The sequence below is a fragment of the Castor canadensis genome, chromosome 9, assembly GCF_047511655.1.
Source record: "Castor canadensis chromosome 9, mCasCan1.hap1v2, whole genome shotgun sequence".
NCBI lineage: Eukaryota > Metazoa > Chordata > Mammalia > Rodentia > Castoridae > Castor > Castor canadensis.
In genome coordinates this window covers 134,336,786-134,358,638 of record NC_133394.1, presented here as the reverse complement: position 1 = coordinate 134,358,638, position 21,853 = coordinate 134,336,786, and the positions used below count along the sequence as shown (strand labels likewise).

The window sequence follows — 21,853 nt, the reverse complement described above, 5'->3', positions numbered from 1 at the left end:
AAAAATGCTATATCATCTTTGTTTAAAGAAGCTTGGCCCCAGTGATTGGTTAATTTGCTCATGGTTTTATATTGTTACTGCTATAATACAGTGCACTACCCAATTTAGCAACTGCTTAACTACTACCCTCTATTAGTCTCTAATTGTTTAATGGATGTAAATTTTATCTCCTAAGCAAGACGGTAAGATTCTCCAGGCAGGAGGAACTGTAGCTGCCTATCTATACTCCCGAGTGCTGACTTAATTGACTTTTTTTATTCTGCTGAATCTGTACCACTCCTTACCTGGCACATACTAAGTGTTCAGTAAATATTGAATGAATTAAATGATGTCTCCTGAAGAGCAGGAAACAAGTCTGTTATTTACTTTGTTTTTCTGGCTCCTTATTCCTATTGTGGATACTTAGCAAATGTATGACTTCATTGCTGTGCCTTTCAGCAAGGGAAATATAATCTCCCTGTTGCTCTGTAAAGAATTGCCACCTGAACACCATGCCCCCAAGAAATCTGTCAAGAAATAATTGTTGATAGATTGGTTAGCTTCAAAGATATTCTTGATTTTTTTTCTGAATGTGCATCTGCCCTTCTACAATAAATGATAACCCTCATTATTTAAGAAATTCTTGAGGAGATTGTGTAATTTGAGTATCTTCTTGGATTCAGAAAGCAACCAAGGAAACCAAAAAAAAAATCTAAATCCAAAATCAACGGCAAGCCCCCAAAGCAAACAGAACCTATGTACTTAAGGACCCTATCTACAAAATCTTAACTGCTCCTTTTGGGCACACTGTGTGTGTGTGTGTGTGTGTGTGTACTCAACACCTTTTACCTTTGAAAATGTAAAATGAAAAATGTGTTGATTTGAGGGGCTGGAGGTGTAGCCTTGGGGGTCCACCTGAGCACCACCACCATCCGCAACAAGCAACACAAAAAGTGTTGGCAACTATTAAATAAAAAAGTTTTTTTTTTTTTCCTTCAAGCTCATTAAGCCTGATCCGAGCAGACTCTACAAGAGAAAGCAGATTTGGGTGCACAAGAACTTTGCTTCACTACACTTCTGGCAGCCTGTCCAGCTGACAGCAAAGCCTCCAAGGGAAGGAGTGGGGTGGGAATAGGGAAGTGATGAGTCCGGGGAATATCTGAACATCGGAGAACTAGGAGCTAGAGCAGATTCAATGTTTCCATTCCGTGGCTGCTAAATCTGGCTGTCTCCCATTTATTAAGCTATGGAACCTTGGGGCAAGAAGCTGTTTTAACATTTTCCGGGGCCTTAAATTTCCTCACTTGTGAAATGGCTATGATAACAACGATAAGTTACAATGTGAATTCGTAAAGGGCTTAGAGCAATGCCTCGCACACTGGAACACACCAAGTGCTTTGTTAAATGTTTGGCAAGTAAATAAAGTGCTAGGCTACACTAACCTCCACTTCTATGCAGCTAGCAACTTGTAAGCCCCACCTATAATCAAGTTATGGGGACGATGCTGTTTCCGATTTCAAGGCTTTTCTAACCCAGGCAATTAATTTTCGCTGCCGTCTACACTGCGGGAACTCGAGAGCAAATGAATTGGGACGTTTTCACTCTTCTTCAGGTCCCCTGGGCGCCCCTCACCAAGTCGCGAGGGGGCGTGTATGGGGGAGGGGCCCTCTCTCCTGGTAGCTCCTGGGTCGCGTTAGAAACCACCCCGAGGCACGCCCATGCGCCCGGGAACGCCCCCGGGGGCGGGGCCGGACAGCCGCGCATGCGCAGTGCAACGGCGCCGCGCCTGCGCCCAGCAGGGCCTGAGGGAGGCGGGGGATTGGTATGCGAGCGAATGTGTGAGGGGAGGGAGGCGTCCCGGCTGAGCGTGGTACTACGACGAGCGCGGGCCGGAGGGGGCGGGGGGATGCGCCGCGGTGGCGGCGCGGGCGCTGGGCTGGTGTTTGGCCGCGCCAGAGCAGCGGATCCCGGTCTTGCCGCGGCAGGAGCGCGGTTGTCGCGCACGACCCGAAGACGCCGAACCTTTCTGCACCCCCACTTTTTTTTTTTTTTTTTTTAAATAACCGGAACCAATGAACGTAGCCGGGACCCTAGCTCCGGAGGCCGCCGAAGCCGAGGGGACCAGCCTGGCGCTCGGCGGGAGCCAGCGTCTGAGGCGGCGGGGGCGGCCCGGGGAGTCGCCGGCGGCGGCTGCGGCGCTTCGCGGAGCGGGCGGGTGGCCGGCGGCCGGGGCGCCGCCGCGCTTTCCCTCCGCTCCTCCTCCACGCCCTCATCCCGCCGCGACGCCCGGCTCGGCCTGGGGCTGGCTGCCTCGGCGGCTCCGGGCTGCGCTGCTGGTGTTCGGGCTGTTGGTGGCCGGGGCGGCGGAAGGATGCGACCTGGTGCCGAGGCACCTCCGCGGGCCGCGGGCGGCGGGCTCTGCCGGGGCATCCGCCTCTTCTCCCGCCGCGGCGGCGGGCGACCGCCCGGCGCTGATGACAGGTGAGGAGCCCGGGGGTGGGGGCGGGTGGCGGCGTGGGGGGTGTGGTGGCGGCGGCGGCGGCGGGATCCCCATCTTCCGGAAGGGCCCGCGTCCCAGCGGACGCCCCGCTGTTCGACGGCCCCGGCCAGTTACCGGTGAGGGGCGGGGGGCCCTGGCCGCCGCTCGGTCGCGGCCCCGTTCACTTGAGAAGCCTCCCTTTTTCACCCGCCACCCCGCCCTCGACCGATTACTTTCTCGACGGCATTCGCTCTCCGCCCTTCGGTTACCCAACTCCTCCAAACTGAGCAAGCAGTGCAGTGATTTCTTTTTCGTGCTGCATCAAAGCCACCAGGGTCTGCACGGTACTCGGCTGATTTTTTTTTTGTTTTGTTTTTAAGCTGCTAAAAGAAGTCGGCAGCAGCAGCAGCAATGCGGTACTGAGTCGGCCTCTGGTGCTGCTTTTGCAGAGGCAGCTGGCAGAGTCTCACCGGTTGGGAGCCCCACTGAGCACAGCGTCCCTAGGGAAGCTGCTGAAGAGGTTCTCTGAGAGCCATTATACCTAGCATTAGTGGTTGCGTATTAGGACGAGAAAACGACGAAGTCTAATGTTATTTTTTGGGGGGTAGAAAGAGGTTATTTTAAAGGATGAAAAGGGTTTGCAGTTGGGAGCATCACTGGGTGACAAAGGGTGCAGAGAGCTTAGCAGGTAAACAGAAATATACCTAAAATTTACCAAGTACAGGGTATTTGGGGCGTGTGTTTGAGCATGGATCTGATAGACTGCACCAGTATCCTTTTAATATAGAACGTTCTAGCACATAACTGAAAACTTGCAAGCATGTTTAATAAAGTTTGGTAGAATACCGTATCCATTTAAAGCCTTTCGTTGTCTTGTATAACTCATCTGTCGTGGTTTAAGAACTGATACAAAGATCTTGAAACGATTTTTTGAGAAAAGCAAAGGAGCTAAAGTAATGCTTATTTTTCTTAGTACTTCATTCATTTTTAAAGCAGATCTATAGATTTTCTGCACAAATTGCAAGATTAAAGAGGAAAAAGTAAAGTGGAACAAGATGACCCATCATTAACTAAAGTGATAGTCCAGCAGGCATCTGGAAGTTCTGACAGCTGCTCTCTGAAGTGCTCAGGAACTATATTCTTCAGATCCAAGCAACTATTCTATGACTGGATGTTTGCTCTTCTAGGGAAAAGAAGGACATTGGTAAACTTTGTCAAGCACTTTGGAAGTTGTAGGGTGTAGAACAGGATGATCAGCATATCATAGTTAATTTACCCAGAAAGATATCAAGCCTTATTAAATGGAACTTGGAAGAGCAAACCTTAAAAGCGTTGGTTAATTTGGATAAAATATTACAGAATAATCAGTAGTAGGAGCATAGTTTGAGTGAGAGGATAGAGTGGATAGTTTTATGCTTGAGTAATTGAAATAAAAATGACCAATGTAAAGACTAGTGATAATCAGGAAATCAGCTAGATAAGACTGTAGCTTCAGCTTCACTGTTTAATGCCTCATGTGAGAAAGGAGCAGAACTATTTCAGCTTTTAGAAGCTGTAGGAATGGAGTGTGGCTCTTGGGTTTTTGAGCAGAAAAGTTTGATCAGTAAATAATTGCCTAATGCTTTATCAAAATGTAGTTGGCAGAAAGGCAAGCAATTCAGAATTTTGGTATTTATTATCATTAACAAGTATAGTTTATACTGTGTACATCATACCAAGAAAACTACTTCAGATGGAATTTTATTTTATAAGCTGTTTATAATCCTTTTAAGATTTAAGTTTCTTTGTAGTTATTTATGGCACTGTGAAAAAGACAAGGTGATTCTTATTGGGGAAAAAAATCTGATATGTCACACATAACAAATTTGTACTGCACTGCTTTAAAATAAGTTTACCAAAAATAAGATTTGCCGGGAATTACTTCTAATGTTCTTAATCTTTCTTTTTGTTAGAATATTGATTTTAATAAGTTAAACGTTCTCATACAAAGTTTGAGATTATAAAACTACCAAGTATGCAAGTTGAATTGCAATAATTTTACTAAGCTTATGTAAACATAGCCCCCAGCACTGATATTTTGGAAAAAGTAAATAGAAAAACCCTGATGAAATTAGAACATTGAATATTGCTTTGAACTCCACATGGCCTCTGCAGGGCTCTCTTCTATTGTTAAACTGTGAATAATAGAGCATCAGTAAGGAAAGAACTGAACTTCATGTGAATTTTAATAATTGGAAATTCTTGAAAGAATTCTGAGAGGATTGTTCTCTCTGGCTCTGAACCTAAAGTTGTCATTTAACTGTCAGATTCATGATAGCTCTAAAATGACAGCCCAAATCACTTTATTTTCCTTTCCAGATTGATATTTTTAATACTTGAGTTTAGAAACTTCCTAAGATACTGCCTCTTGCTAATAACATCTAGTAAACATTCTTTTTCACTGATGTTTGCCTCCCAAGGGTTTCATTTTAGTATATCTTAAAAATAAATTGCCTTTAAATCATGTCTTATGCTTAATTTTGAGCAAGTAAAGTGTTATTATAAAGACAGGCAGTGACAAATCATCAAAATAAACAGATCTGTTGTCATAATGAATATAGGTTCATATTTTTTCTTTTTATATTACTTTTTAGAATTTATTGTATAAATGTTTTGATAATGTGGAACCAATATTTCTAATGTTATATAGTAAAGGTTTTAAATTTTATGTGTATTTGTTATTTTTTAAAGGCTCTTATTTTGAAAGTGATTGGAAATTTAAAGGAAATTAGAGATTAGTGATTGAGAGATTGCTAATTACATCTTAAAGCTGTACTTTAATAATTCAGAACGTTAACTTTTTTTTGCCTAACAGCTATAGAATCAATGGATTGATTCCTGTGGGGAGTGAGTGATCTCCTTGAGATATGGGTATGGAGAAAGTTTTATGGAAGGGCAAAACTATTATGAACAAAATACATTCTTTATTCTGGCAAACTGTAGAACAACTGAAACATTGAAACCTTTTTTTTTATATGTAGCTAATTGTTTCAGAAGACTTTATAAACAAATGTTAGCTTTAAATATTTGCTTGCCTGATTTTTTAGTGACTTAAAGTAACATTCTTTAGTGCATATATAAAGGTTTTTAACTATAGTATCATTTTACCCATTTGATATCTTATTTGAAATAAAATGCACGTTTTAAAACATGTCTTTTAGAAGTATTAGAATCTCCATGAAAATCTAAAATATTCTTAGTTTAAATCAGACCATCATTAAGAAGGATGACTTTATCCAGAAATGTTAAACATATCTGTTACAGGGTTTTCATTAATTTAGATGGAAATAGCTCAGTTAGCATCATTGCAGTAGAGAAATCTTAAGCGAAACTTAATTATCTCACCTTGCATTCTTAACATTTACCCAGTAAATGTTGTTACTTACTTATTGTTTTTTAAAATTAGTGGGTTCAAGTGTGGTGTTAAGTATGTTGCTTTGAGTAATATTTTACAACAGATTTCTGTGTTAATGTTTACATTGTTATAATATTAAACTCATAGTATAACTCACACGGCTCCTCTTGTGAAGTCGATCTTTCTGAATTGAGCTTATGATTTGTTAAAGCCTTCTTTTGATACTTTTCTGCTATTTTCTTTTATTCCTTCCCTATAGTTATACTTACTAGTCCCTTTCTTTCTATTTTTATTTTATAGTACTGGGGTCTAGTGAACTCAGTGTCTAGTGTTTGATTGGCATGCACTCTACCACTTGAGCCACGCCTCCAGTCTTTTTTTTTTGCTCTAGTTATTTTTCAGATAGGGTCTTGTGGTTTTGCTGTGCTGGCCTTAGACTGTGATCCTTTTACCTGAGACCGCCATAGCTCGGACCACACCCAGATTAGTTGTTGAGATGGGGATCTAGCTAACTTTTTGCTCAGACTGACCTCCAGTTTTGGTCCTCTGGAACTCTGCCTCCAAATAGTTGAATTGTGGTCATGAGCCACCTCCTGGCACTGGTAGCAGTCCTTTTCTTTAGTAATCATTGGCCATTGTTGTAGTTATGTTGCTGTTGGTAGCTACAGAATTAAAGAAACTGCTGGTGTTCATTTGATCTAGACTTCTGAACATTTAAGAATTAGATATTATATCCCTTTTTACTCTTCCTGAGACTACCAGGAACTGTTGGTCTCTGTTGGGGATCTCATAGGACAGGAAAAACTCTAAAGGACCAATTAGAAACTTGGATTTAAGATGTAGCTTAATTTTGTAAAAAACAGGACCCAAATTAGAATTTGTTAAGGACTTGATTTGTGGCTGGATACATGCTAATATTTTTAGATTAATATAGGTTTAGAATTTGAGGTAGATCTTCATATCTGGATAAATCTTCATGTGGCGATGAGTTGAAAGGGCTTTTAAGACAAAGCATATATATGGAGTAAGTTAATCGTTTTCTTTAGAGGTGTACATAGGGTATAGATAGAGTAGTGGGAAATAGAGTAGGAGAAAGAAGATTGGGTCCAAATTACCAAGTACTTTAATATTCCTTAGCGTATTCAATATGTATGGAAATGTCCCCACATCTAAAGTTGGGATACTCAGCCAAGTACTGGGCAATATGGGAAGCACCAGGAAAAATAGGATAAATTTCTTCTCATATCCACTTTATTAGATTATTCAGGACACACACTAAATATTGATAATTTAAAATGTTAAAAATTACTAAACATATACATTATGGAGAATGTAAATCAACATTATTTTTTAAAGTAAAAACGACATTTTGAATGTCTTGAGAGTTTTGTTCATAAACTCTTGGAATTCTAAATATTGTCCTGTCACTAGGGAGTGATAGACACTGTGGTGTTTGAACAGGGGTGGCAAGTCTCTGAGAAAGCTAATTCTGGGTGGATGGAAGTGAGGAGATAGTAGAGATCAGGTGGCCAGTTAGAGAACTGTAGTAATAGAAGTCTTGAGAGTTTCAGTTATGTAGAGGCTATGAAAATGTTTAGAGGAAATTGTATAAAATTTGTTTTATTATTACATTACTATTGGTGTCTAAGAAATAAATATTTTCTTTTAATTTTCAACACTTAAGAGTTTCTAGAATGATTTAAATTAGTATAAGCCTGTGAAAAATCTAAGAAGAAACACACTCTCTCCTTTATTTCGAATGTGCCTTTTAATATAAAATTATTTTGTGTTTGGAGTTTTATGGTGATTTACAAAGTAATTAAAAACCAATTGTAGTTATGTTTGCCAGTTGACAAATAAAGCCACTTGGTAGCCAGAGAATATGTTTGCATAAGATGCTTATATAAGACCTTTGGCATTCCATATTTTAAAATGTATGTTTATTCCTTAATAAAGAATAAATGTGTTCTAGACTGAACTAATGTTCTATCAGAGTTGAATTCTGTTCTACCTGCCAGGACCCTTGTGATTAATAATGTCTCCAAGTACTGACTCATTATTTGTTTCAAAATTAACTTGAATTTCATCCCTCTGTGAATTTCATGCTGGACCAATAGATGATCATTTCTAATGGCAAATGTAAATGGTCCTTTCCCTTATCTAGCTAGATCTTTATATTAGTAGGTATTTGATACTGTTTTTCTTGACACTAATCCTACCTTAGTAACCATTTTCCTTGACTAGTTTCTTTGTTGCTGTTTTTATGGATGGGTCTCTCCTAAGTGGCAGTTCTTAGTCTTGTGTTCTTCAGCTGAACATTTCCTCCTCACAGAACTTCATTACTAGGAAAGTTCTAAATGGGGGATGGGGAACCCTGAGCCAGTGATTGATTTGACTTTTGGCTTTATTTCATTTGGCCCTTGAAATGATACTGCACAACTGTCATGGCTACAGTCCTGAGAGTAATCTCCTTTCTGCTAGGCTTCGTCAGCATCATTTTAAGTGAGTAATTTTAGGATTAAGGCTAAAAGCAGTTGTAGCTTTTAACTACTCAGAGTTTTTAAAAGATAGTGATAACTACCTTCCCCAGACCCCTCCCACCCCTCCCATTTCCTCTACAGGACCAGGAACCTCCACAACTGGCAAGAACAGTTCACTTGAACTAATATTCATCTTGGAACCCAAGCATCTTTTTTTCTTGCATAAGAGTTTGTCTTTATGTGTGCTTATTGATAGTGACTACTGTGTAACTTACTGTTTTTCCTGTAATCATTTTCACTTTCTCTGCATCTGTCTTTGATTTTTGTTTGTTTGTTTTTGTTTTTTGGTTGTTTGATCCAGGGTTGTCTTATATGGCCCAGGCTGGCTTCCAATTCTCGGTTCCAGTGCTGGGATTACAGGCATGTACCACCATACCCAGCTCTTACAAATGCCATTCCATGGAAGTGAAACACTTAACTGTTTTAATTGAATTAAGAGTTGGAGTTTTAAATTTTAAAAGTACTTGAAGCAAATATCTTACGAGATTACAAAACACTAAACAACCTCATTAAAAAATCCCTAGAGTAATGAAGGGGATTTTCTCAGTAAGTAACTTGAATTTTCTTTGCTTTGATATTTTCTTTTGGGACAGGGTCTTGTTCTGTAGGTTAGGCTGACCTAGAACTCTCTCCATTTTTTTTTTGTGTGTGGAACTCAGGGATTAGTACTTGCAAAGCAGGCTCTCTACTGCTTGAGCCACAACTCCAGTTCATTTGCTCTGGTTATGTTGGAGATGGTCTTGAGAACTGTTTGCCCAGGCTAGGCTTGAACCACGATCATCCAGATCTCAGACTTAGAAGTAGTTAGGATTCCTGGCATAAGTCACCAGCAACCAGCTTGGCCTAAAATTCTTGATCTTCCTTCAGATCCTCCTGAGTGCTGGGAAGGGCTTTAATAGCCAAGTGCATCTCACTTAAAATTTGTATTTGCTAATCATTGCTGTATATTTCACAGATCCATGCTTTTACTCTCATGTTTTCTATCCAGTACTGCTTTTTTTTTTTATAAAAACATCTCATATTGACTAACTAGATAATCTTAATGTTCCTTCTTTTTTAAAAATTTCTTTTATTCATATATGCATACAATGTTTGGGTCATTTCTCTCACCTTTCCCCCGCCTCCTCCCTTTTCCTTGCCCTCTTATTCTCCCCCTCTCCCCCTTCACTACCAGGCAGGAACTATTTTGCCCTTATCTCTAATTTTGTTGAAGAGGAAGGACCAAGGGTTTTTGCTAGTTGAGATAAGGATAGCTATACAGGGAGTTTACTCGCATTGCTTTCCTATACATGTGTGTTACATTCTAAATTAATTCTTCTCAAACTAACCTTTTCTCTAGTTCCTGGTCCCCTTTTCCTGTTGGCCTCTGTCGCTTTAAAGTTTCTCCACTAGTTCTTTGCATTGAGGACATCAAATGCTGTCTTGTTTTTTTTGGGTGTCTTGCCTATCCTCATAACTCCCTTGTCTGCTCTTGATTTTATCATGTGCTCAAAGTCCAATCCCTTTGTTGTGTTTGCCCTTGATCTAAGGTCCGCATATGAGGGAGAACATAGAATTTTTGGTCTTTTGGGCCAGGCTAACCTCACTCAGAATGATGTTCTCCAATTCCATCCATTTACCAGCGAATGATAACATTTGGTTCTTCTTCATGACTGCATAAAATTCCATTGTGTATAAATACCACATTTTCTTAATCCATTCGTCAGTAGGGGGGCATCTTGGCTGTTTTCATAACTTGGCTATTGTGTATAGTGCTGCAATAAACATGGTGTGCAGGTGCCTCTGGAGTAACCTGTGTCACATTCTTTTGGGTATATCCCCAAGAGTGGTATTGCTGGATATGGTAGATCAATGTTTAGTTTTTTAAGTAGCCTCCAAATTTTTTTCCAGAGTGGTTGTACTAGTTTACATTCCCACCAACAGTGTAAGAGGGTTCCTTTTTCCCCCTACATCCTTGCCAACACCTGTTGTTAGTGGTGTTGCTAATGATGGTATTCTAAGAGGGGTGAGGTAGAATCTTAGTGTGGTTTTAATTTGCATTTCCTTTATTGCTAGAGATGGTGAACATTTTTTCATGTGATTTTTGGCCATTTGAATTTCTTCTTTTGAGAAAGTTCTGTTTAGTTCACTTGCCCATTTCTTTATTGGTTCATTAGTTGTGGGAGAATTTAGTTTTTTAAGTTCCCTATATATTCTGGTTATCAGTCCGTTGTCTGATGTGTAGCTGGCAAATATTTTCTCCCAGTCTGTGGGTGTTCTCTTCAGTTCAGAGACCATTTCTTTTGTTGAGCAGAAGCTTTTTAGTTTTATGAAGTCCCATTTATCTCTGCTATCTCTTAGTTGCTGAGCTGCTGGGGTTCCACTGAGAAAGTCCTTGCCTATACCTATTAGTTCCAAAGTATTTCCTACTCTTTCCTGTACTAACTTTAGAGTTTGTGGTCTGATATTAAGGTCCTTGGTCCATTTTGAGTTAATACTGGTATAGGGTGATAAACATGGATCTAGTTTCAGTTTTTTGCAGACTGCTAACCAATTTTCCCAGCAGTTTTTGTTGAAGAGGCTATCTTTTCTCCATCATATATTTTTAGCGCCTTTGTCAAAGATAAGTTGGTTATAGTTGTGTGGGTTCATGTCCGGGTCCTCTATTCTGTTCCACTGGTGTTCATGTCTGTTTTTGTGCCAGTACTATGCTATTTATTGCTATTGCTTTGTAATTTAGTTAGAAGTCAGATATTGTGATACCTCCAGCGTTGTTCTTTTTGCTGAATATTGCCTTGGCTATTCATGGTCTCTTGTGTTTCCAAATAAATTTAATGGTAGATTTTCAAGCTCTTTGATGAATGTCATTGGGTTTTGGTGGGAATTGCATTGAACATGTAGATTGCTTTTGGGAGTATAGACATTTTTACTATGTTGATTCTACCAATCCATGAGCATGGGAGATCTCTCCACTTTCTATAGTTTTCCTCAGTCTCTTTCTTCAGGAGTTTATAGTTTTCCTTGTAGAGGTCTTTCACATCTTTTGTTAAGTTTACTCCTGGGTATTTGATTTTTTTGAGGCTATTGAAAATGGAATTGTTTTCATATATTCTTTCTCAGTTTGTTCATTATTAGTGTATAGCAATGCTCATGAGTTTTCTATGTTGATTTTTATATCCTGCTACCTTGCTATAGCTGTTCATGGTGTTAGGAGCTTTTGAGTAGAGTTTTTGGGTCTTTAAGGTATAGGATCATGTCATATGCAAATAGGGATATTTTGACAGTTTCTTTACCTATTTGTATTCCTTTTATTCCTTCTTCTTGCCTAATTGCTCTGGCTAGGAATTCCAGTATTATGTTGAACAGGAGTGAGGATGGATAGTGGGCATCCTTGTGTCATTCCTGATTTTAGAGGAAATGGTTTCAGTTTTTCACCATTAAGTATAATGCTGGCTGTAGGTTTGTCATATATAACTTTTATAATATTGAGGTTCTTTCCTTCTATTCATAGTTTTCTTAGAGCTTTTATCATGAAATGGTGTTGGATTTTATCAAAGGTTCCTCTTTTATTCTTGTTCTCTAGCAATAAACTTGTGACCTTTCTGTTAATGACATGTATGTAATTTTTCCTATTTCCCATTGTCATCTCTTGCTCTTCTACTTTATCACACATTTTCTGACGGTTAATCCTTGCTGTTTCCTTCTGGGCACCAACTTGAAAAAAAATTTAAAATCTTTGTCTAACTGCAATTACAGATACATTGTGTATCTTTGAATTTGCCTTTTAAAATATACCCTCTAAAGTGTATTCAAGCTTTAGGTATGCTAAAATGGTTACAAGAAAGAACTTAGAGGTTTATAGTGAGGAGTCAATTATTGGTGAATATGGGTGTGTACGCATATAGTTTTAAACATTACTGTTTGGTGTCAGCTGTAACTTGGGGAAGTAGGGTTACAAATATGCTGTAACTGACCATTTTTATCATTGTAGGAACTATGTAAACCTGAAAGTCCTGAGAGTGGATTTGCATAATCTAAAAAAGTACATAAATGTTTTTGTAGCTTATCTATTTTCAAGCTACGGTTACTAAAAATACCAGTACTTGCACTTTCGTGTTCTTTTTACTATTACTCACAATAGCCAAGATGTGAGAACGTTAAAGTCTGTTGATGGATGAATGGTTAAAGAAAACAAGACACACACACACACACTCACTCACTCACTCACTCACTCTCTCTCTCACACAGTGGAATACTATTCAGCCTTAAAATAAAGGAAATCCTGCCATCTGTGAAAACGTAGGTGAATTGGAACACATATGTTAAATGAAAGAAGCCAGATAGAGAAAGACAAAAACTGTATGATATTCAATTTAGGACTGGAGTTGTGGCTCAAGTGTTGGAGCACCTGCCTAGCAAGTGGGAGGCCCTGAGTTCATACCATAGAACAACCAAAAAAAAAAAAAAATTGAGAGTAGAGTGGTGGTTACCACATTTGTGGGGGAAGGGGAATATGGAAAGACGTTGATCAAGAGGTGCAAAGTTTAATTATGGAACATAAATTCTGGAGATCTATGGTGTAACTCTGTGGCTGTAGTTAACAGGTTTGTATATTTGAAATTTGCTAACAGGTTAGATTGTAAGTCTCATCACACCAAAAAAAAAAAAAAAAAGGTAGAAATGTGATGTAATTCCTATGTTAGTTAGCATGATTATGGTGAATGTTTCACAAGGTATACCTATATCAAATCTCAAGTCCTACACTTTATATACATGCACATTTTAATTGTCAATTTATCTCATTAAAATTAGAAAACTATATATATGTATAGATATAGATATAGATATAGAATATCTACTGCAAGTTTTTTGTTACACATTTGGAGTATTAAAAATAAGTCTCTGCTGGGCACCTGTGGCTCATGCCTGTAATCCTAGCTACTCAGGAGGCAGAGATCAGGAGGCTCGAGGTTCAAAGCCAGCCCAGGCAAATAGTTCTGCCGGACCCTGTCTTGGAAAACCGCTTCGCAGGAAAGGGCTGGTGGTGGCTCAAGGTGTGGGTCCTGAGTTCAAGCCCCAGTACTACAAAAAACAAAAAAAAACCCAAAAAACTCCTTTTCTCTTTTTCTTCTTTTTTTTTGAGGTGCCAAGGATTGAACCCAGGTCTGGGTTCTACCACTAAGCTATGTTCTTAGCTCTCTCCCTCCCCCCCTTTTTTTAATTTAGTTTTTTTTCAAAACTACTTTTCTTCCTCACTATACTAACAAGTACACAAAAAGCTTCAGTGAGTGCTGTGTGACAGATTCAAGTTAGATATTTGGCATTTCAAGATCAATAAGGTATTGGTATTTACCCTGCCTTGAAGATTGCTAGAAGCTGTATCCACTTGGAGGTTGATGATACATTGTGATGAGGTTACAAGAATATGTGCTGTTTTCCTGAATTACAAAGGTAGAATTCTTTGTAGAAGTTCTTTTTTCCAGAGTGGAGGTGTTTGCTGAGAATGTGTGACTTTGTCAGATAGCAGAGGGAAGTATGAAAGTTGGAAGCTGAGTAGGAAGGACATTTATCATAGACATTGGCATTTGAGAATGCTAGATGTGATTATGAATGGCATATTCAAGACACTTCTGTGATCTAAATAACCAGATTATTAATGGTCTGAGATTAGTTAAAACTTTGTAAAAATAGGCTAAAAATAGGCAGTAAAATTGGGAAATACTGTGATATTTTTAAAAAGTTAGCTTTTTAGTTGTATCATTAGCATAAGTCATTTTGTATCTTTATTTTATCCAATTGAAAGATTTAAAGCATTTTGCAGTAGAAATGTGAGACTTAAAAAGCTTTAATTTCTGAATAGAAAAATTACAGAAAATGTAGTTGGGTGTCGGTGTGGCTCATGCCTGTAATCCTGGCTCTTCAGGAGGCAGAGATCAGAAGGATCATGGTTTGAAGCTAGCCCAGGTAAATAGTTTGAGAGACCTCTGTCTATAAATATCCAACACAAAAAAGGGCTGGTAGAGTGGCTCAAGTGGTAGAACACCTGCTTAACAAGCATAAAGCCCTGGGTACAAACCCCAGTACTGCCAAAAAAAACATTGGTGGGAAAAGTAAAAGTAGAAAATACATCTACCTCATCAACTACAGATAAGACTTAAGTCAAAATTTCATTTCCTTATAGTCTTTAAGTATGTGTTTACATTTAAGTATGTTTACTGATAGCTTCTGAGAATAATTTATTTTGAGTTGGGGATTGATTCCAAGACTCTGCCCATGTTAGACATGTGTTCACGAACTCTACTTAGATAATTTCACATATTTTCAGAAGAGTTTAGAGAAATTAAAGTGATGTGATTCTTTAAAAGCCTGGAATTTTATTCAACTTGTAGTTCCATTGCCTTTGAAAGACTTTTAAAAAGTACTGGTTGGTGTGAATTAGTTAAAAGTACACTGAGTATTAGGTGTCAACTGTAAGGTTACATTGTGCTGCTCAGTTGGGCAATATGTTTATATGTTTATATGTTTGAATGCCTACTCTGTGCTTGATATTTTCTAGATTCTAGAGAAAAGTGGAAAACTAAGCTAATGGTCTTTGATCTCATAATTTCATGTTTATGAAATTCAATTGTCATGCAGCTGTAATTTTACTATATCCAGTAATGTGATCTGAGTAAAACTGGTAACTTCATCACTTATGATTGCCACTTACCTCAGTATTCACTAGTTTTTAGATTCTTTTAGTTGAAGCTGAATGCCTTATTGGTTTCTACTTATTGATTTTTTATTTAATTATAATAGCAGCCAGCCAGATCACAATGATCTCTCTTGACTTTAATATACATGTAGTCTTTACACTAAGGATCAACTTTAACTTACTATAATAAACCTTGTATTAGAGCCCAGATCTATTAACTTCTAGTTTTATGATGTGTTTGCTATATGCTGTGCAGGTTTTTGTTTTTTTTTTTTTCATTTTTCTTTTATTATTCATATGTGCATACAAGGATTGGTTCATTTCTCCCCACGGTTTTTTTTTTTTTTTGAGATGAGGTTTTGCTGTGCTGCCGAGGCTGATCTTAAACTCTGGGCTTAAGTGATCCAACTATCTCAGCCTCCCAAGTAACTGGAACTACAGGTATATGTCACTCAGTATGCCCATCCTACAATATATGTTCATGTATACATGTATTTGTATAAATGTTCATATGTATATATAAAAAATTATGTATGTGGGGATGTATAGAACTTTTGTTGTGTTTTTGAGGTAGGGTCTTGCCATGTAGCCCAGGCTGGTCTCAAACTCAGGAATCTCCTGCCTTAGTCCTGGGATTACAGACAAGTACCATTACACCTGGCTACAACTCTTTTTTTTTTGTTGTCTTGGGTGTTGAACTCAGGGCCTCCTGTGTACTTGGTAGGCTCTTGAACCATGCTCCCAGCCCTACAGCATTTTTTTTTTAATGGAATGTATTTTAAAATCTTATAGTGGACTGGGGATGTGGCTCAAGTGGTAGAGTGCCTGCTTAGCAAATGCAATGCCCTGAGTTCAAACACCAGTACTGTCAACCTATCCCCCCTGCCAAAAAAAAAAAAAAAACAAAAAACCCAACCAATCAGCCAAACTTAAAGTAAAAAAATAAATCTTACAGAAATATGCAAGTATGTTGGTCCTCTGAATTTAAGTGTACATATAAATAATCGATATTGATTGTTTACACTTTAAAATTGGCAGCTATTATAGCATATTGAAAATTTAACTTCACATTTGAAGTGTTTAAAAGCTTATTTTCAGTTAGGTGATGGTAGTTGTGAAAGTCATCTTAATTCCTGAGTATTGAATTGCTGATAATTAGGATTATTTATCGTCATGTTCTAGATTATTAAAGAAGCAAAATAGATGTCAAGATACTATAGGACCTCTAATTCATAATGTAACAATATGAAAATAGACAGTACTCAGGAATGAATAGATGATATGTAAATCCTTGAATTTCAGTCTTCAAGATTTCTAGATAAATAGCAGATGCTTTTAGGTAAGTATAAATTCCAAAGCAAGTTATGGTATATGTATAGACAGTTCCTTCCTAATCATAATAGAAATGTTCCTGAATAACCTTACCTTAGAAAAATTTGAAATTGAACAACCAAGATCTTTTGGGAAAAGTGGGCTTCAGAGCAAGGCTCTATGGTCCATGAAGGGTCTTATTTTTGTGCTTGTTAAAAGAAAATACCACAGTAAGGAATAATTTGAATGTTTTGAATTAATAATTTAGAAAGGTTTATTTTCATTTATTGTCTGTTAGAATAAGGAAATATACAGAATTTCCTTCCTTAGTTTATGAAACGCTTAAATGCCCTTTACAATGTAGAATGTACACTAAGGAACAATACCACTCAATATATAGTTTATTGAAACGTTAGATATTCTTTTTTCTGTTACTTTAAATTGTTGATTCATACCTCTTAGAGTTAACAGTGGTGTCAGATATCTTGATTAATTTAGATGAATAAACTGGGAAAAGCTTTGAGTAAATTTTTTTAGTAAGTCTTTTAATGTCTCCACTCATGTGGCTTATACAGTACCAGTTTACCAATTCATATAGTACTAGTAAAGTTTAAATTCTTCCTGTAGGGACCTTATATTAGGAGACATTCTAACTTGGCCCTGTTCCTACTACTTAGACTGGTCTTTGGGTCATAGCACTTTCCCAACTTTCAGACAGAGGTATATACTTTTAATACCAGGTAGTTTTTACCTGGGTTTCCTTCAAACTCCATTGCATTTTATTTGTATTTACAGAATAAACTGGATTGAAGCCAGGGCTTTATACATACTAGGCAAGTGCTCTACCCCAGCCCAAGATGCATTTTTAAGTCTTAGACCTGAGTCTTCTCTGCTTTATTCCTGTCAGTCTCTAGATCCCTCCTTTTTCCAGTCATCCTGACATAAATTCTCACAGTCATGGAAGTGATCATGAATTTGTGGATAGATGGATTTTTACAAAATGGAATTATCACTCCAGAGGATTTACTTAATTTATGTAAATAATTTTTTTACAACTCATAACTAAATGCCTTTGTTTAATATGCTTGCTAAAACTTGACAGTGTTTTGGTCAAAGTAATATAATCTGAATATCTATGTCCATTTAGTGGTTTATGGAAGGAAACTCTAATTTGTGTTTCCTGGGATATACTGTATATAATTCAGGTTTTTCAAAAAAAATTTTTATCACCTTTTTTTGCTTCTGTTTTAGCCCATTTCTTCTAGTTCATTTTTATGTACAGATAGTAAATTCTATGTTGTTGACTTTTTATAGATTATAGAAAATATTTTTACAGTATTGTCTACCTATGTATTTATTAATAGTTAATTATTTCAAGCTATGCCTTTTTTCCCTTCTATAGGAATTTTTTTTTATTATTGTGCTTGGGGTACATTGTGACATTTGCAAAAGTTCTTACAATATATCATGGTTGAATTCATCCTCTCCATCATTCTCCTTTATCCTCACTCCCCCCATTTCTGTAATAGTTTCAAGAGGTCTCATTTTTCCATTTACATCCATGTGTACATAATATTTCCACCATATTCGCCCTCCTACCCCTCCCACTGGTACCAACCTCTCAGACAGGGCCTGATTTGCCTTTCTGTTAGCTGGCTTTTAAAAAATAATGACATTTTTGTTTGTTTAAGGGTGTTGCATTGTGACATTTCCACATATGTATGTATTATAAGCCAAATTGGTTCATGCCCTCTATTTTTCTCCTTTCTACCTTAGTCTCTTCCTTACAGTGATTTCAACAGGTTTAAAAATTCTGTATTCATTCTTGTATAGGAAGTACATCAAATATATTCACCTTCTTAGCTTCCTTCTTTTACCCTCCCTCTCTCGTTTGTGACCTTCCCTTAACATGGCCTGTTTTTCTTAATATTTGTATTGGGGCTATATTCCACATTTGACTTTCTAAACCTGGCTAACTTCACTTAAGATGATGTTCTCCAGTTCCATCCATTTACCTGCAAGTGACAAAATTTCATTCTTTATGGCTGAATAAATTTCATTGTGTATAACTGCCACATTACCTTAACCCATTCATCAGTAGTGGGGCATCTTGGCTGTTTCTATGGTTTAGATATTGTGAATAATGCTGCAATAAACATGGGTTGCAGGTGCCTTATTATAACCTGACTTATCCTTCAGGCGTATCCCTAGGAGTGGAATTGTTGGATAATATGTTCTATTTTTAGTTTTTTTGAGGTGCCTCCATACTGTTTTCCAGAGTGGTTGTTCTAATTTACATTTCCACCAACAGTATATTGAGGGTTCTTTTTTCACCACATCCTCACCAACATTTCTTGTTTGTGTTCTTTTTTTTATTATTCATTTATTCATATGTGGATACATTGTTTGGGCCATTTCTCTCCCCCACCACCCTTGCTTCCAGGCAGAACCTGTTCTGCCCTTTTCTCCAGTTTTGTTGAAGAGTAGAAATAAGCAATAATAAGAAAGACATAGTGTTTTTGCTAGTTGAGATAAGGATACCTATTCAGAGAGATTCCTAGCATTGCTTCCATGCACAAGTATATTACAACCCGAATTGATTCATCTCTACCTAATCTCTTCACTACTTCCCGGTCACCTTCCCATATTGACCTCTCTCATTTTAAGGTTACTGTATTAGCTCCTTTATAGTGGGGACATCAAACACTTTTGAAGTTTGGGTTTCCCACCTATCCCCATTCCTCCAGTATGTGCTCTCCACTTAGCATGTGGCCCAAGTCCAACAACATTGCTGCATTTGTCCTAGGTCTAAAGTCTGCATATGAGGGAGAACATACGATTTTTGGTCTTCTGAGCCTGGCTAAACTCGCTCAGGATGATGTTCTCCAGTTCCATCCATTTGCTTGCAGATAATAAGATTTCATTCTTCTTCATGGCTGAGGAAAACTCCATTGTGTATAATAAATGCCACATTTACTTAATCCGTTTGTCAGTAGTGGGGCATCTTGACTGTTTCCATAACTTGGTTATTGTGCATAGTGCTGCAATAAACATGGGTGTGCAGGTGCCTCTGGAGTAACCTGAGTTGCATTCCTTTGGGTATATCCCTAGGAGTGGGATTGCTGGATCATATGGCAGATCTATATTTAGATTTTTAAGAAGCCTTCATATTTTTTCCAGAGTGATTGCACTAGCTTGCATTCCCACCAGCAGTGTACGAGGGTTCCTTTTACCCCACATCCTCGCCAACGTCTGTTGGTGGTGGTATTTTTGATGATAGCTATTCTAACAGGGGTGAAGTGGAGTCTAAGTGTAGTTTTGATTTGCATTTCCTTTATGGCCAGGGATGGTGAGCATTTTTTCATGTTTTTTGGCCATTTGAATTTCTTCTTTTGAGAAAGTTCTGTTTAGTTCAGTTGCCCACTTCTTTATGGTTCATTGATTTTGGGAGAGTTTAGTTTTTTCAGTTTCCTGTATATTCTGGTTATCAGTCTTGTCTGATGTATAGCTGGCAAATATTTTCTCCCACTCTGTGGGTGGTCTCTTTAGAGAACATTTCTTTTGTTGTGCAGAAGCTTTTAAATATTATGTAGTACCATTTTTCCATCCTTTCTCTTAGTTGCTGAGCTGCTGGGGTTCTATTGAGGAAGTCCTTGCTTATACCTATTACTTCCAGAGTGTTCCCTGCTTTTTCTGTATTAACTTCAGACTTTCAGGTCTGATACTAAGGTCCTTGATCTATTTTGCGTTGATACTAGTACAGGGTGATAAACATGGATCTAGTTTTAGTTTTTTACAGGCAGATAACCACTTTTCCCAGCAACATTTGTTGAAGAGGCTGTCTTTTCTCCATTATATGTTTTTGGCACCTTTGTCAAAAATAAGGTGGGCGTAGCTGTGAGGGTTCATATCTGGGTCCTCTATTCTGTTCCACTGGTCTTCATGTCTGTTTTTGTGCCAGTACCATGCTGTTTTTATTGCTATTGCTTTGTAATATACTTTGAAGTCATGTATTGTGATACCTCCAGTATTGCTCTTTTCAGATGATTCTTTCATTCAGTATTTTTTTCCTTTTCCCTTTGGGATATTACCTATGTATGTTTGATGTGTGATGTGTTTTATAACTGTGGAGTGCCCTCCTAGCTGTTGTTTTTTTTATTGAACACTCCCTTTTTCTTTTTGTGTCAGTTTGATAATTTCTATTGACTTAGTTACTGAATATCATCTGAGAGAAATACTTCATATTTGATATGTTTTTTAATATCAGTGTTATTAATTAATTAACTTTTAGTTTTCATGTCTCTGCTGAAGTTCTCTGATCATCATGTTGTCCTTATCTTTAAACCTAGTAACCTATTCCTCTAGGTCTTTTAAAATTTTACTTAAAGTTACTTTATCATCTTCTGTCATAGTTCTAAGATTTGAGTCACCCCTGTGTTTGTTTGGTTATGTTGTTTGCTTTATCTTTTGAAAGTGGGTTGATTTTTTTTTCTTGCATTTTGTTTAGTTTATGTGTTTGTTAGTTTATGATTGAGTGATAGTTCAGTTGAGACAGGTAATATTACCTATGTCTAGAATTGGGTGCTCCTCTTCTGTCACATCATCAGTATGGTAGGATGAGTCAGTTTTTGTCACTAGTTGAGCTAGTATGGTTCTGTTGTTATTACTTTTACCTTTGGTACACCACAGACCTGAAATTTCTTAAGTGATGGGTTGTGTTTTATGTGGTCGGAGTAATGTTCTTGCTTCATCTGCAATTCTTTGCTGTATGGGGGTTTTCACTGTCTATGCTAGGTTTGTGATGAGAATGGAGTAGATTTTGATTTTCCTGGTTTACCTGCATTCTAAGATAGGGTTTAGGAGCTCTCCCCGCCCCACCATAGTGGTAGCAACTTCTGATTAGTTTTGCTGTTGATCCTGGATCAAGAGGATTTCTTGTCTTATATTAATGTTGTAAGCTTTTACTTTTACTTCTCCTATAAGAGGACTGGTGGGTCTGTGCCTGGGCCCTAGGGGTGAGTGAGTTTCTGGTGCTGATCAAAATCCCAAAAGACACAATCCAGAGCACCATAGTCTTGAATGTTGAAATCCCAAAAGATTAAAATTTCTCAAGTCTGGGCTTGGGGTGAGTCTCAAGTGATAGAGCACCTTCTTAGTAAGTGCAAGGGCCTGAGTTCAAACCCTAGTACAGGCAGGAAAAAAAAAAATCTCCCAAGTGTAAAAACCCTCAAATTCCAGTTCTAAAAGATTGAAGTCCTGAAGTCATGAATGTTGAAATTCTGAAAGCCACAGTCTTGAAAATTGCCATTAATAATTCCCATTGGGAAAAGAAAAGCTATTTAAGGGTAGAAAGCTGAAATTTGGGGAAAGAATTCTTGAATTCTGATGCATTGTGTTGAGTGGAAAACCTTGGAAAGACATTATTCTTCAGGTCTTTGAGGGTGCTTCGAGAGACCAGTGTGCGACTGAAAATGAGT

General features: G+C 38.0%; 1 protein-coding gene across 2 annotated transcripts in view; it reads left to right on the top strand.

Moving 5' to 3' along the window:
* The first annotated feature begins 1,854 nt into the window (after positions 1 to 1,854).
* Stim2 (stromal interaction molecule 2) overlaps positions 1,855 to 21,853 on the top strand; it is a 157,219-nt gene continuing 137,220 nt past the window's right edge. Inside the window, exon 1 of one of the 2 annotated variants that reach the window (XM_020182451.2) lies at positions 1,855 to 2,460. In XM_020182451.2, coding sequence (XP_020038040.1) covers positions 2,052 to 2,460 — 409 coding nt within the window. In that variant the 5' untranslated portion in view covers positions 1,855 to 2,051. The remainder of the gene's footprint in view (positions 2,461 to 21,853) is intronic. The other variant, XM_020182452.2, reaches the window with a different exon arrangement.